Here is a 17185-nt window from a genome sequence, read left to right on the forward strand (position 1 = left end):
ATGTGGTACTGAGACAAACCATTTGAGGTTCATATTCATCGGGCCGATTCCCATCTCTATCTTTCACACTCACCATCAAGGACAGAGTACATGTTTGTGTAGGCCTTTTTCAGAGTTTCACTCTGCGCCCCGGCCCCCCCTCCCCCGGCGCGTAGGTAAAGATCAGCTGAAGCATTTTGGTGAGTCTGCTGATGTATATATACAGAACAAATTGATCAGCATCTTTCTAATAGACTAAAACATTATATTTCATGTAGCGTGGTCGGTTCGCATATGACATGTGCTGGAAATAAAACGAGTCTATATGATGTACTTCTATTGCTTTGATTGCCAGGGGCCAATGCCGCTTCTCTGTTATGCATAATGCAACGGCCCGAAGGAAAGTGAATTTGGCGCAAAGCCACTTGTTGCTTTATGTGCAGCATCATTCTAAAAGGTTAAAAGCCATAAAAGAACCAGAATGTCCGTTCTTCCTGTTGATCAGACCAGACTTGAATTTCAAATGCAACGGTCTTTGTCTCCATTGTTTTTTTCCCCTTTAGCTTTTTCCCCTTTCCGTCTCATATTTTCCCATTTTTATGATTGAATTTAATCAACTCAAAAGCACCTGCGTGGATTATTAGGATGATTAGGATGGTAACAAAGTTATAGTAGTTTGAATACTTGGTTCTTCTTATGGTGAATCCCAGAATTCAGTTCAATCTAAACAACAAACCTTTAAGACTAATTTAAGACTAAATTAATCCACTGTCGCAAAATATCTCCTGCTAACCACATCTATACACAACCAAACTCGGGTTTCATATTATACAGGTTATTGTTTTCCCTTTTTATTCATGAGACTTCTTTTACAGGACATAGGAAAACTTTTGGTTTGGTTACTGTCCTTGTTTGTTGTTCGAGAAAATAAAAACTCGATGGAAAAATTTTAGACGAAAATCGGAAAGATAAGCAGACATTGAGAAGCAAAGTTGGGATTATTAAGGATGGTGAGTATGCTAAGTTTAATGTGCAATGAATATCGAGCAAAAATCCCCACTTAACAACTATCAACGCACATACATATCAGCTGTTATTGGGGAAGCAACTTGTCAATTCAAGGATATAAGGCAACTTCCCACTTGGTTCTTTTAAAGCACAGAAAAAGACTGGTAAAGTGTGCACAGACCTCACATTTCATGCACCATACCAACTCTCCTCTAGTCTCATTCTCTCTCTGAACGTATGATGATGTCACTTGGGACCTTTCTTTATTTTGGGGCCCCCTTTGTCCTGCAACAATGTATTGATTGCATTTACCCAGCAATGCTGATTTCTATATACAAATTCCAATTAATGTCAAGGTCTTCAAATTCAAAACATCACACATCATTCTCTCTTTCTTTCTTTTTTCTTTAATAAAATCATCATAAGATATGAAATATCCTCTACCCCATCCCAAACGCAAATTCCATGTAGATATAACAAAATACAAATGAATTGCATGTACCATCGTGTGCGCGTGTTTTTAATTGCCTCAAAGTTGCATCTCTAATGTCCAATAGTATTAGCATGGCTAATTAAGCGCGCTAAGCAACATCATCAGAAGAGGGTGACGTATACAAGAAGATGAAGTCTATACCTATGGTGAATGACAATTATTTCTTTGACTTATATGCTGCCTATATGGAAAATCTAATGCTCAGCAGTATGATATCCCCCCTTTTCTCCTTGACTTCATGTTCCAGCCCCAACAAGTATCTGTCATCAACTCATTCAATCTGTTTTCACTCTAATCTTTCTAGTTTGCAGCTGCAAATACTTGAAAGGAGAGCATGAATTTCTACTGAGGCATTGAAGTGAAATGAAACTCATTGTTCAAGGGGATTAGTAAAGGGTAAATTGCAGACCAAAAAGAAAAAAAAAGAGTAACTTGGAGAAATGACACCGGGAAGGAACTTGAATGCTTCTAGGGAATTGTTTTACTGAAGATGCAAGGAAATGGATTACAACACTCCATTACAAACAGGAAAGTGACAGCATGAGAAATAGGATCGAAATAGGGGACGGATTTTGTTTTTTTCCACAGTAAAACAAGAAAGCAAGTTCGTTTTGAAAGAAAAAAGGAAAAGGAAAAAGAAGTGTTTAGTTTATTCCTTTTCCATAAATAAAGTAACAATGATGTGCAATATAATAATGAGGGAGGAAGGGCGTGGAGAAGGAAGACGATATTAGAATAAAGCAACAGAAGCTGACCATTTTTTGCAGGCATTTGGCAGAGATTTGTCTCCTCCCTCTGCCAATTTTTCTCACTTCCATACCAGCACAAACACAAGCCCAAGTCCCACATTTTTTTTTCATACCTCATCGTCACAATCATCATCATCATCATCTTCTTCTTCTTCTCCTCTGCTTTCGTTTCTGAAACAACATTTACTGCAACTTGCGTAGTAATTTGAAGCAGAGAAAGATAGGAGAGAGAGGAAGAGTCTAAATTTGAGGAAATAGGAAATGGGGGTTGGAGAAGGAGCAACCTCAATGCTGAGGAAAGCTGCGAGGAAGATGGTGGTTGCAGCTTGTGCCTCCTTCTCACGTAAACAAGATCTTGTTGATCCTCCTGTTTTTGGCAACAATGTATGTCTCTGTTCCTGTCTCTCTCTCTCTCTCTCTGTCTGCGTAGTCTGTATCTGTATCGATGGTTTCTATTTCTTCTCCCTTCTGTCATCAACAAAAAGATCATTTTTTCTTTGGCACATCTACTTAAATTGCAAATTCTGTTTTCAGCAGAGGCCACAGAGTTCCATCCACAACAATTCTTAGGAAGAGGAATTCTCTTTGTTTGAAATTCTCTAGCTGCTTGGTTCTCAAAGCTCGTGTTAGATTTCACCAAATAAGACCCATGCGTTTCTTGAAAAGTATACCTCCCCACTTTTGCTGCATTTTGCTCTCTCTTTCCCCCCTCCCCCAAGCGGTGTCTCTGTGATTTTTCTGGGTCTTCATTTTTCCTTGTAATTCTTCATCCCCTTCATGCAAAATTTGTCCCCCTCTTTGGTTTTCCGTTACTTGTGACTGCACTTGATTTTGATAGCTGTTTTCGTTGATGTTGAATAACGGAACAGATCTCGAATTCATCAGTGATGTCTCTCAGAAAACGAGAGAATTTCTCAGAAAGCGTGGAGGAAACAGAATCTGCCAACAATGTCACTTCCAAGGTAACAGCTACTTACACATTGCCCTCATTCCAAGTATCAAAGGTCCATTCTTGATTTCCTCCCATAATTTCTTGAAGTTTAGGGAAAAGAAAAACGAAAATGAAAGCATGCTTCAGAGAAAAAAAAAAAAAAAAAAAGCTTTTGAATTTTAATTAGTGTTGAGTATGTGTGAAGCTTCTGGCTCGTTCTGTATAGTCTATCTATTGCTACAAAAGTAATTTAAAAAAAAAAAAAAGTGGCGTGCGTCTATAGTCCCCCGTGGCCACTGTGCCATCATAATCTTTCTTCCTAGGATTAGAGCGCGTCGGATCTCTCGACCATTCAACAAATTCGCCTTCAAAAGCGATCACGCGCTAAATTTTCGCTTTTGGAATCCAATGGCTCTTTGATTTTGACCACTCCCTCACATTTTGCATATTTTCTGCTTTTCCTTTATTGCTTCCCTTTCAAATTGGTACAGCTTCTAACATTTTTATTTCAATTCCTAGAGCTCACACAAATAAATAAATAAATAATAGCTAAATATGAATACTCCTTGCAAGCTTTACTGTCTTTTATTATTATTATTATTTTTTAACCAAATTCTTACATCTTCTGTTTTGATTTGAAGGCGAATGCCTGCAAGCTAAACTCTTCTACTCTTGTAAATATCCCCTGAACTTTTATGATCTTGAAGTATGTTCTGTTAATCAGTCTTATCGAGAAAAGCATTGCAACCTTACAATTTGGAGAGGGCTTGATTTGATAGACAAAACCATTGCCTCCTAAAGCAAACCAAAAAAATAAATAAAATAAAGTGAAGGGGGAGTGCTGAGTGTAATCCGGTAGAAGCTAAAAATGTGATCTTTATACTTACATATTTCACCTAGATCTTAGAAAAATCATAGGAAAAAAAAAAAAAGCTGCCTAGGGCTCTTCCCTCTCACCAACCAGTTGGAGAGTTGGTCAGTTTCAGCTAAAAGAGGCTGAAATAAAAAATCGTGCACTGACCCAGGACCCACTGGCAACGTCCCACCCATGAATCACCAGTAAATTTTCATCAGATTTTGAACGCTGATTCGATTTTTGAATGCTGTCCCTCGCTTTTTTCGCAACCACTCTCGCCCACATTTGACATGTCATGTGATAATTCTAGAAATGACAAAACTCTGCCATGTTTCGGGTGGGTCATGCTGTCGAGTGCGTTCTTGAACGAGATCGATGTGCACCCAAAAATAAAAAAGCCTTGAAACATGCCTTTCTTTTACCAAATGGTGTGAAACTTGGTGGGGTTGGCATTGCACTAGAACACCCACGATTGAATGCCCCCCACAAACCAAGAACATAATCGATTGATTTGGACCCCATCAGCATAATCACATTGCCGAGAGCAATTATATGGTGATTTGCTTTGTTTCTGGGGAGAGAACACAGTCATCATATGTTGCGATATTTTTCAGTGACAGAGTACTTTGATTTATTGAAACGTCAGAATCTCAAGATGAGCAATGTCTTTAAGTTTCAGGAAAGCAGATGCATTGCTTCCTGAGTCCTACAGATAATCCTAGCTTGCTTCAGCATCTTAACAGAATATTTCTTGCTTCAACTGCTACACTCCAAATGAGATGCAGCAGCAGATCTGTGTCGAATATACCACTGAAGTAGTTAAGCAATAAGAGAAAAGGAATCGAACCAATATACAGAAGTAGAAATTTGAACGTTTGCTGCGAATTAGATGAAGATAATCATTCTCCTGTATGTGTAAATTTAACCTCATAAGTTGAGTGACAACCCTATATCCAAGAGATGATGGAAGTTCTGCATGATTTGTGATTTCAGTTCTTTTCAACCTTCTGTTCATATGAAGCAACCAATTTATCACCTCTTAGAATGTGCATAAGAAGCTGACCCTCAGTTTCATCCTTCTCATGTGGCAGAACTTGTGTGCAATATGCCTGGACCCTCTGAGTTACAGCACAAGCAGCAGCCCGGGGCAGGCCATATTCACCGCCCAGTGCTCTCACGCGTTCCACTTCACCTGCATCGCCTCGAATGTCCGGCACGGGAGCGTCACTTGCCCCATCTGCCGTGCCCACTGGACTCAGCTTCCCCGCAATCTCAACTCACCTTTTTCCCTTTCCTGCAACCAAACGGATCCCATCCTCCGAATCCTAGATGACTCCATCGCCACCTTCCGCGTCCACCGGCGCTCTTTCTTGCGCTCTGCTCGCTACGACGACGATGACCCGGTAGAGCCTGACCATACATCCAGTTATCCCCACGTAGAGTTCTCTCTCATGCTGGTCCCACCCTCACACCCCAGCTACCGTCCCTGCACACACCCGTTCCAACAAGCTGGTGAACAAAGATCACACCATCCTCGTGGAATCACGTCCTCGCATCACCTGAGCGGCTCATCTTTGTTCCTGCATCAATTACCGATACCGAAACATTTCACGTCTCCAGATCAGACACCTTACATGTGCACCTCGCATACTCGGCGAGCATACCTCTCTGTGAAGCTCATGCACCAACCAGCAATGGATTTGGTCCTTGTGGCAAGTCCCAACGGCCCGCACCTTAGGCTCCTTAAGCAGTCGATGGCATTGGTGGTGTTCTCTCTCAGACCAATCGACCGCTTAGCCATTGTCACCTATTCATCTGCAGCTGCCAGAGTTTTCCCACTGAGGCGAATGACTTCTTACGGAAAGCGAACGGCATTACAAGTCATCGATCGCCTTTTCTACATGGGACAGGCTGATCCAATTGAAGGGCTCAAGAAAGGAATGAAGATACTCGAAGATCGAGTCCACAAGAACCCACAATCATCCATATTGCATCTGTCCGACTGTCCGATGAGGTCCTACCACTCTGTTAATGTGGAAATGTCAATACCCATACACCGGTTTCACGTGGGGCTTGGGTTTGGCTCATCGAATGGGTTCGCCATGCATGAATTCGAGGAGTTCTTGGGAAGGTTGCTGGGCGGTGTTATCAGAGAGCTTCAACTGAGGATTGGAGAGGATGGCAGGATCATAAGGCTCGGAGAGTTGAGAAGCGGTGAAGAGAAAAGGATCTTGTTGGAGTTGTGTGAGGAAGAACATGTGTATGTGGAATATAGCTATGCCGAGGGTGGGGCTGACGAGTGCATTAGGACGGGAGAGACTCTGGTGAGTCTTGAGGACAAGGGAGAGAGAAGAGACAGTACAGATAGTGCAGTGAGAGATATGAGCATTGGTGGGAGGAATAGTAGTGTGGAGAGTTGGGACTACCATGACCCTTTCATGGCTAGAAGATGGGCCAAACATTTGCACGGTTATAGGATGTGAATTAACTATCATTGGTAATATTGTTTTGAGTATAAAGAACAACAATTCGACCTGGTATTGATCGATTTCCAGTTAGTATGCTAACAATATGAATTTGTGACATAGGTAGGATACTTTCATATAGCAATCTCAGGTGCCAAGCCTCAGATAATTTAGCAGAAATGATATTTGGTGGGACTGCAAAATCTTGAACATTCGGTCATGCAACATGTATGAAGAAATTTTTGCCAATTACCAAGAACTCAAGAGCCCTATGAGAAAGAAAAAGTTGCATAGAATCCCTTAAAGAAGCAATTCTTTGTCAAGTTTCTAATCATCTTTCCATGTAACGGCCAAGCATTAATACAGTTTGTGTTAGCAGACTGAATAACAAAAGATGTTCCTGGAAGATGTAGCAGGTTCCAAGCCCTAAACGATAACCATTTTGTAGTTAAAAAGAGCCATCTCAAGATATATGAACAGCTTATGCATCCATGTAAAAGAAATGGAATTCGGGATCAACAACAGGGATTTGCAAATGTAAGTGCTATTAATCATGGTGGTAATCATACACAGAGAAGTCACTATACAACAGAGAGCTGTCTTTGGAGTAATGAAGCAAGAAATAGCAATTATCACAAAAATAGCAAGGGTTCTCCTTGGCCCATTTATCATCCAGAGTTACCTTTGTAGCTCTGTAGATCTTGCACACGCAGCATTTTTGTGCACGTGTTTTCTGCTGGAATGTGACAATTGGATAAGCCGCTCGGCTAAGTACATCCTCTGGATGAATCAACCTCATATCTCTAATCACAATTGTGTGCTTGCAATCTCCCTGTACCATGTAATTTTCCAGAGAAGCATCAGCATCCGTTGGTCAGGTAACAGACAAACAATGAGTTTGTTCACAGAAGAAAGATGTCAGGGCATCGTCAAGAAAATTTTATGGTTGCTGAAGATGAATATGAGGAAAACAATCGCCACACCTGATGACAATAAAGATACGCAGCACCTAGCTGAAATTTCAAATCGCAAAACCGCGTCTTTTGCATCTCCACGGCTTTGAATTGAGGCAGTTGGGAGATTGCCGAGTCACCTACAACATCCTTCTGCTTCTGCCCCAACTCACCAGCTTGGATGCACTCCCATTTTTTGAGAGCTTCATCCTTTGAATTCCTAAGCCACTCAAGGATGGGTTCACTGTAATCTATAGCAGTGGGGTCCCTCAAATCATTGCAAAAGAAATCCTGCATAACACAGAATCTTCACAATGTGGCCATAATATATATATATATCACATTATGACAAATTGAGAGGCGAGAGAGCTTATTACCTCTATGAGGAAATATCCTGAAGAATCGTGCTTTCCAGCTTTCTGCATTATATGGTCCGTCAAGCAATATATTTTGTCCCTTAATTCTGTCAATAATTGTCTTCCAAGAACCAAGAACTCTTGTGTCTACAGAAAATTTCAGAATAAATTCAGAAGACAGACAAGAGATGAAAAATTAGTTGGGGTACAATCTCTTTTTTCAGCTGAAGCCCAGTCAAACGTCATTCACAGCACATACCCTCTTAAAATCTTATTTCAAAGATGGATTGCATGAAAGCATCTACCTATTCCAAAAAAAAAAAAAAATTCAGACGTGAATGAGATGAAAGTAAACATCAACCGAGAACTTATCAAAGAGGGTCCTCTAAAAAATCGCTAACAAGCTAAACTATCAAAAGCAACCCAGGCTGAAGGCCCTCAACAGACAGGTGACCATTCTCTACCATAGTTTCTTGTTACTTATTTTGCACTGGATTAACTACACCAAGTACTAACTTTATTTCTGCACATTGGATAATCAAAAGCCAAATAAAAGAACCAAACCAATTCCACAACACCAAACAGAACGTCAGGGAACATGGTCCCTTCGACCACAACAAAATAAATAAACAGACATAATACCTTGATCCATCTCTTCACATTATGGTAAACCTCCACACAAAGAATAATTTCTGGATACATCACAGGCATGTTTTCCTGAAGGTCTGATGATTTCACCTGCACACATCAGAAGAGAAATGAACCTAAGAATTATGGTTATTGTTAGTGTCAAGCTTTGAATAGCCATAAAAATCATGTTCTGAAATTCATTTAAGTTCATGCATCATTCTGAAACAGCAACCCAAGCATAAGCTTTTTATTATAATTTATCCAAAGGAAAAATTCTAGGCAAATTCACAGTTCACATTTTTTAGATTTATAAGGATATTTAGAATGGTGAAGCAGCTCAGTTATGGACAGTCAGCTCCAAAAGATACTAAGGGAAGGAGATAACTAGAACATGAGGAAAGCGAGTGTAGTCAGTACCACAATTGAAGGTGAGGTAACAAGTGGTGCATAAGTATAAGATAGACGAATAGAAGCCCAAGATACGTGTAGCCAAATGAACTAAAAAAGGAAACGGAATGGTCAAGTTGTGAGCAAACCTTCACTGCAGAGTTTGTCAAGCTCAAGGTTTTCAACCTCTCAACTCTCTCCATAGGTGGAACTGCACCTTCATCAATCTTACAGACGGCACTGGACAGATAAGGTTCTATAGTAAGTACAAATCATCATATACTTATAACCAGAAGAATTTTCCAGGTTAGGTCACAAACTTGAATGAATGCAGCCTTGCTGCTTCCTTGTCTTCATCCTGCTTTACTTTGATCTTCACAATTTCATCCACTTTTCTCATGTAACAATGCTGAAAAACAGCAATGACCAATTCTAAGAATCTTATGGCACTGACAAGAATAGAAGAAGAAATATCTAGAAGGACAGCATAGTTCAAAATAGAAAAAACACCCAAGAACAAGCGGATGCTTCAATAGCTTTTATTCAAACAACTGAAATCAATCATATTCAAGCAAATGGTGCCTACCACATGAGTGAGTTCTTATTAAAAAAATTTCGCACCTCACAGTCTCACGCACGAAACCATCTCACAATATAACCCCAGATGCCAAATCTAGGAGATATAAATGCGAAAAAAGATGATGTGAGAGCGCTTACAATTTCCAAACATCTTTAGCCAAACCCACTAGATAGTATTAACAAGAAAATGGTAACTGCATTCTTTTCCTCATTAATTTAACAATGATAAGCTAGTTTGAACCAATAAAAACCAATGCTTGTGTGAAAGAGTTTCAAAAACAAAGTGCCAGTAACTAATAGACAGAGCAGAAGGTAAGGAAACACACATGGACCATCACACGAAGTTACTGGAATTTCAGCAAGTTAACAGCCAATTGACATACTTCGAGAGCTTGACTGTTTTCCTCATTTCTTGTTCCTTTCTTGGAGTTCTTTGTGCTTGAAGTTCTAGCTGTTTTTTTAGAACGAAAGCCATTAATGCACTGCAATGCATTTGAGGCTTCTCCTTGGCTGGCTGAGTTCTCTGAATTTGGATGCTCTTGGCTTGTTGCTCCTCGGTCATCTTCATGCCTGAGTGTAATAAACCAAAAGTTAAAACAGTTCCAGATAGGCACTTCACAAAAGAATTTAGTAGCCAAACAAAAGGCAATCCAATTAAAAAGAGTACCATCTTCATGGATAACATATAGCAAAGTATTGTTCCTAGAGTCTAGGTCGAAAGATGGAGGCATTAACCAGGTTGATATTGCCACAAGCCCTCAGAAAAGGCACGGAAGCAAATGCAGGTCCCTAATAGTATGTGCTACAGGACTAGCAGGGTGGCTTTCACCCTGGTCACAAGTGCAAGCATTGACTTTGAATATGATGGAATAATTGTCTCCAAGCACCAACATCTCCATATAGGAACTAACACAACTAATTCAATTAAAATCTTCAACATCCTATCACTCTATCGTTGTTAAATCAAAAGGCATGTGGATGTATAAGTGGGTGTTTTTATTCGCCAGATCCAGATAAAACAACGACATTGGCAAAAACACACCAAAAAAATAAAAATAATAATTACCGTGACTACATAAACTTGTGATGCATAATATTACTAATGAGCACAGCTAAAAAATTTCTCGCAACAGCTCACTTAAAATACACATATGCGGACCCAACAGATATAATTTACCTAGCATTTGGTTGGCCTTCTGGCTGCTGTTCAGAACAATCGAGAAGCTCCTGATCCTGCAAACAACAACCCCGTATGAGCAAGTAATGAATACAAACAATCGACTTGACAGGACAAAAACTGAAACTGGAGCAGCATACTTGAAACGCCTCCTTCATAGCCATGTCTACCAATTCCTCCTCACTGAACACTTTCAGCTCGTCCACACTGCACACGCAAGCACCAACCCGTTGAACCACTCCCTCAATGAGAACAAGCCCCTCGACCAAAAAAGAACAAAACTTTCGCAAAAACCCTCCAAAAAAAACCTTCCCCAGATGCACAAATCCACCATAGACTTAATTCACTTACGATAAATCCTCATCGCACTCCTGCCGCGAGCCGCAAGAGACCTCCTTCTGCAGCTTCTGCAAAGAACCCAGAATTCGCCGTCACAAACGCGGACTCGGGAAGACAAACAAGCAACTGGGTAGTCACCCAAAAAGGCCATCGACCGCTGCGATGGATAGAAAGAGAGCGAAGGGGGTCGTGGAAGGTTTCACGGGACCTGGAGCTCGCGAAGGAGGCAAGCTTCGAACTCGGGGACGCGGGTGAGGGGGCCGATGAAATTGGGGACGAAGAGGGGCCCGCCTCGCGGGATGGAGACGCTGCTGTGCTCCTCTTGAGCAGCGCCGGCGGCCACAATCGATCCTCCTCCTCCTCCTCCTCCTCCTCCTCCTCCTTCTTCCGCCATCATCTCTGCAACACGCAAGCACGCACGCACGCACGTACTCGTCCCCCCCGCTCTTTTTACCTTTCCGCGAATTTGCCTTTTTTTCGGGAAAAGTTGCAAAACCCCTCAGCTTTGGAGAAATTACAGATTACCCCCTCTTAAATTTTAATTTTTCCGTCTGTATAGCTGTCGACCGTTGCCCGCAAATGGACTAACTCATTTCTCGTACCATGACCCCTGCCACGCGATCGATGAAATTAAGAAGTAAATTTTAATTAAATATATTTCAATCAAGAAACGTGAAATAGTCTATTTTCAGGTAACTTGACGATTATGTGTAAGGAAAAAAACTTGTGTTATGATATAATTTAAAACTCAATAGAGTGATATATAATGTCTTAAAGCTTGTGAGATGTAACGCAACGATATCAAAAATGTCAAAGTTGAAGATATAAATTATTAACTTTTTGGAAGTTCGGAGATTGTTGGGCAATGACACCAAATTTCAAAGATGGGAGACCAATTTCCTTTCTTTTTATTTGAATCATTTTGCCACTAAAAATGTGTTTTTTTTGGTCGAAAATAGCATACCATACTTTCATTAAACACATCGAGCTTTACAAGATAAGTTGGAGTCATAACATAATATAGACATTAAAGGGGCAAGTGGTTCACACTGCCAATTGGAAGGGAGGGTTTTTTTTGCGGAATGCCTTTGCTACCCAATCGACTGCTTGATTTGCTTCTCTCAGACAAAAGGATATTGTTTCTGAAACCCGCGCAATTCATGCTATGTTGGGAAAATGGTATTAAAAAAAACAATAATAGGGAGAGTGGAAATTTGAGGGTACAAATGAGGAAAAATCCTAAAAAAAATTCTTAGCAAGAAATGAGAGAGGGAGTGAAACAAAGCATTAGTAGGCGGGCTTGGTGTTGGATCAAAGGTTAGGACATACGAAAATTCTAAAGCCCAATTGCATGTTTGGGTCGAACTAGGTTCAAGATCAAACCCTAAGAGAGAGATAAAGCCCAACAACTACATCGGACACATTCCATCAATGTTGAAGTTACTTCAAGGATGATTCTTGCCTATGCCCGCACGCTTCCTCCTCCATATCCATTGGCACAAGTCTGAATGAAAAAATGCGACAGTCAACTCAAGATAACCATAGACTAAAGAGGGAGTTAGATATCGCCATGATCGAAAGTCCCGTGTCGAGAACGCATTGCGAGGATGACTTGTGTGATTTTACTCAAAACCCATCTCGCCAATTCTTACCGCTCGACTTTTAAATCCATGTTGAATGATAACTTACTATGATTTTTCATGTTGTATTCATCACTTGATATAATAGTAAATTAGTATCTGTGAGCACGTATTGTCCTCAACCGTCGAGATAGACAAGTCGCATCAGTCCATGTATTCAATTTACTTTTGAATTTTTACGTTTTGAGTCATGCCGTGTATGATCACTTCATGTTGAATGTGGTTTAACCTTGAAAAGGGAGAAAGGGATTGGTGCAATTGAAGGGGGATTGGGCATTAGGGGAAAGTCCAAAGCCATCCCTATCAAAGTCGCCGGAATATTTTCGATCTGGAGACGGAATATTATGCAGAAGATTCCCTTGGAGAGGGCCGGTCAGCACGTCATCAAGCTTAAACCTCTCAATTTAAGAAGGGTTAATACCTTGAAAAACCCCAAACTAGTACATCTGTGACAAATTTACCCCAAACTATTTTTTTGACCACCAAAAACCCCAAACCTGGTATACTTTTGACAAATTTACCCTAAACCGGTACACTTGTGACAAATTTACCCTCTGTTAGTTTTAGTTAAATTTTCTTGTTAAATTATAAAGTTAAATAACACGTGACAATTGACTGGTATATCAATTTGAGATTTTACACTCTGTTTGTCATAGTTTATAATTTTTGTGATTTTGTTGTGATATTAATCTAATTTTTCGGAGGGTATATTAGTCACAAATTTACCAGTTTGGGGTTTTTGGGGTCGAATAAATTAATTTAGGGTAAATTTGTCATAAATGTACCGGTTTATGGTTTTTTATAGTTAGTCGGGGTAAATTTGTCATAGGTGTACCAGTTCGGAGTTTTTCGTGGTCAAAAAAATAATTTGGGGTAAATTTGTCACAAAATTGTGTCTGGGTTTGGGGTTTTTCAAGATATTAACCCATTTAAGAATTGCTTAGAGAAATACGGTTTGACGGGCAGCAAATGTCTGCCCGCGGGCAGTTCTTCTCTATATCATCTCTAAATGTTTATTTTTTGCTTTTTCCAATTGTCCTAGTCTCGATTGCATAACCTTTTTTGGCAAGAAAAGTCCGTGCCATCCTTACAGTTCGGATTCGTAGTATTAATTGTTTTTATGGCTCCGTTTTTAATTTTTTTTTTGTGGTGAAGTTTGGGTTCTATCTCAAATTGGGAAGGTTCTATGTGAATTTCTAAATCTGATCAGTAAAATATATTCAAAATGCGAAAATTTCAAAATGGTATAATTAAGCTTCACAGCTCATAACGAATGGTGCAATTTTAATCCTTCGGTTGGCTTTTGCTTGTTTCGAGCAAGAGAGAAAAAATCCATCATTTTTTAAATATCATGTCTTCCCTAAATGACCACGAAACCTACCTCACCTCAATTATCTGATTTGTCTTTTCTAATATTTTTCTCTTTTCCTTTGATCAGTTATCTTCAATTTATCTTAGCCAATTGACGTTGCCATTGGTGAGTAGATTGTCCTCCTCGGTTTTGACCATCGGCGACGCCATCCCTTGTCCACTCTAAAACTAAGCGCAACACCCATATTGACAATCATTTGTTAACTCATTCTCTTTCTTGCATGCGCGTGCATAGTTAAGAGGGGCTACATCAATGATGACCAAGGTTGTTTCTTGGCTCGTAATCATCAACTTATCTACAATAAGTCAAATCTGGCTCCATCAACCGCGACCTAAGTGAATTAAATGAGTGGAATCTCATGAAAAAAAAACCCTTAACTTATTCAATAGGCATAAAATACTAAGAAATATAGAATGATTAAAAATGCAAAACCATAGCCAGCCTTTGGCCAGCCATCTCACAATGCCACCTCAAGCGTGAGTGTCCATGGTTGCAAAACGCCAAAACTCAAGTAGCCATGAACCACAAATGGGAAGAGGAATAGAGTGACCATGCTTGTGAGCCCAAAGATTTGGAGCGCGTATGATAAAATTTCTACTTTTCTATTTCTTTATTTCTCCACTCCTGAAATAAGTTTGGGTCGTCCCTAGGCCTACCATATGCTCTTGGTCTTGGAAAAAACTACTGGGCTTTCGAGACTTAATTCAGCATCAATTTATGTGGCGCATAGGCAATGGATTATCTACACCCTTTTGGTTCAATCATTGGCATCACCAAGGGCCGCTCTATAAGTTTTTCACAGATCGGAACATATACTGTTCTGGCATCCCTCGGCTTGCTTCTGTTGTTGCTGGTATTACTGCCCTCTCTCCTTCCCTCTGCAGTCTCGGCGACCATTATGGGTTGGGATGATCCTCTCCCAAACCTCAACGACAATGATGATCAACTCCTATGGCTGGGCCATTCTTCAGGGGTGTTTACGGCAGCTTCTGCTTGGACACTTCTAAGGGCTAGGGGCCAACTTGTGTCTTACTCGCAACCGATTACTGACCCAGGTAATTTTGTTTGCTCATGGGAGAATTCCAGTTTCCTCATGTGTGTTATGTTCCTCTAGACCTGACTCTGTTGATCATTTGTTTTTCGGATGCCCGATTATGACTAGTCTGGGTGCTTTATGGGCGAATAAGTGTAACCTCCCATGGCGGAATTATACATGGAAGGATAACTTAAATTGGCTTATCAAGCATCTCTCCGACACTAGCTTCTATCAATCAGTGGCTCGTTTTGGCTTTGCTGCCTTATGCTACCTTATTTGGAAGGAGAGGAATAACATCATCTTCCGCAACCAAACCTTATCCCTCCCGGCTTTAAAGGAACATCTTCGCATGGCTATCAAGGATAGAGCTTTTACCTTTTCGAAGGTCCCAGATACGACTCATAACAGAAGACTTCAACTCAGTTGGGGAATCCATCCTTCGATCTTTGACTAAGGCGTTTCATTTTGAGTAATGAGGCGTCCAGTCTCTTCAGCTTTGGATGCATCCATGGTGTTCCCTCTTCGCTATCTTTCAATTTTCTGGTTGTATTCCTTCTCCCCTGTGCGGGTGCCTTCGTCTTTCCCCTTCTCTTCCTTTTTGGCTGCTATTTAGCCTGCTTCTAGCTGCTATTCTTTCGTTCATCTTTCTGCAGCTCCTTTCCCCCCTCCCCCTCCCCTTCCGCGGCACTCTTCCACTCGCTTGACTGGTTGTCTTTTGAGTGCAAGCCTTGGTGCCAGGGTCTGTTGCTATATAGGTGTGTAGCTCATTGGTTCTTTAGTTAATATATATTTACCGGTTACCAAAAAAAAAAAGTTTGGAATAGAAATCCGTTTGGTAAGGCAATTTGATTTTTTTTATTTCTGAAACAGGTTTCTATTTCAGAAATATATTTGAAGAAGAAATCAATTTATGGCCAGAAATCAATTTCTGTTCCATAAATTTTATCATGTGCACCATTGGTGGCCGTTGTGGTGAATGAAAAGAGAGACGCATAGAAGTCATAGGACTTGAGTGGTCATGGCCGTGATCTCAAAGCTCCGATGAAATCATGATTAGAAATGCAAGAGAAAGGATGGAGACATTAACAATTTCTAATAGCATTAATACCACATCAGCAAAAACTCTCATCGGAATAACTCAAAACAGCATCTCCAAGGAGTAGATATGATGCTTTTGAAAAAAAAACAGATGGATTATTTAAATTTTTCTAGCTTTGGAATCTTTTCGGCAAATTTATGCTCTCGACCGGTGGCATTTCAAATAAAAAATAATATAACCACTCAAAAGACCATTGAGGGGAACACAAGTGATTGAGTGTAAGGCAAATTAACGTTGAACACTATTACAACGGTCATTTAGCATCAATCCAACCAAGCGAAAGCCACTTCGCATGCATGCAATCATGCCCATGCCTACATAGGAGTGGTTATATATATATATATTGAGAATTTGAAATTTCAAATCATATTTAATAATATAAATAACGAAAATCATTTTGAAATATACATATATAAAAAGCACCCGCGATTCCTTTTCTTTAAACACATCAAAATTAAGAATATCCCTTCCCATCTTTGACTCAAAATAAACAAACCCTGACATAATTATACCATGTCATGATATGAATTTTATGTTTTGCCATGCCTGAAAGGGAGTGATTTTTTTTTTTTTTTTAGAATTTAAAATTTCAATCATATTAAATATTATTAATAAGGAAAACCGTTTAAAAATATATAAATATAAGAAACACACATGATCCATTTTTATTGAATATATCAAAATTGAGAATATCTATTGTTATTTGTGACATAAAATAAACAAAACCCCGGGATAATTATACCACGTTAAAAACATAAATTCTAGTTCCCCCAATATATATATATATATATATATATATATATATATATCTGAACCGTATCGTCGGGGAAAAAATATATAGAGACAAATTTTCTTTTTGTTTCGATGATCAAGAATGAATACAAGGTAAAGCAAAATATCTTGCCAACTAGATTCGGACCGTATCCTCGAGAAAACTGTAATGATATTTTGCTGCAGTCAAGACCAAAATATTTCTGGCAACGTTGACAGCAACGAAAGGACCACTGGCTTCTCTCTCTCTCTCTCTCTTCCTTTTCCTGTTTTTCTTTTCACCGGAAGAAATGGTCAATTCTCTCATTTGTTATTCCTACTCGCTGCAGCTGCAGGCGATCTGCGGAAACGCTTCGCAGCAGAAG

The 17185-nt window shown here is 39.9% G+C and overlaps 2 protein-coding genes across 3 annotated transcripts; one reads left to right on the forward strand and one right to left on the reverse strand.

Moving 5' to 3' along the window:
• Positions 1–2176: 2176 nt before the first annotated feature.
• On the forward strand, positions 2177–6574 carry LOC104441193 (E3 ubiquitin-protein ligase WAV3). Its single transcript, XM_010054216.3, has 3 exons — positions 2177–2613; positions 3099–3191; positions 5108–6574. Exons 1-3 carry the CDS (start codon positions 2491–2493, stop codon positions 6497–6499), a joined length of 1608 nt encoding a protein of 535 aa, XP_010052518.2. The 5' UTR covers positions 2177–2490; the 3' UTR covers positions 6500–6574.
• A 179-nt stretch (positions 6575–6753) lies between these two features.
• LOC104441192 (snRNA-activating protein complex subunit) lies at positions 6754–11328 on the reverse strand. 2 transcript variants are annotated; one of them, XM_039311321.1, is made up of 12 exons: positions 11111–11328; positions 10915–10970; positions 10704–10770; positions 10564–10619; positions 9770–9956; positions 9128–9216; positions 8957–9047; positions 8433–8528; positions 7812–7937; positions 7465–7725; positions 7164–7313; positions 6754–6907 (listed from the first exon to the last, which is right to left on the reverse strand). In XM_039311321.1, exons 1-12 carry the CDS (start codon positions 11297–11299, stop codon positions 6854–6856), a joined length of 1422 nt encoding a protein of 473 aa, XP_039167255.1. In that variant the 5' UTR covers positions 11300–11328; the 3' UTR covers positions 6754–6853. The 2 variants fall into 2 exon arrangements, with proteins under 2 accessions (XP_039167255.1, XP_010052516.2); XM_010054214.3 differs by lacking the exon at positions 6754–6907 and having other exon boundaries at positions 6951–7313.
• Between the last annotated feature and the right edge of the window lie 5857 nt (positions 11329–17185).

Source organism: Eucalyptus grandis, chromosome 4 (genome assembly GCF_016545825.1).
Source record: "Eucalyptus grandis isolate ANBG69807.140 chromosome 4, ASM1654582v1, whole genome shotgun sequence".
In the NCBI taxonomy this organism is placed as follows: Eukaryota; Viridiplantae; Streptophyta; class Magnoliopsida; order Myrtales; family Myrtaceae; genus Eucalyptus; species Eucalyptus grandis.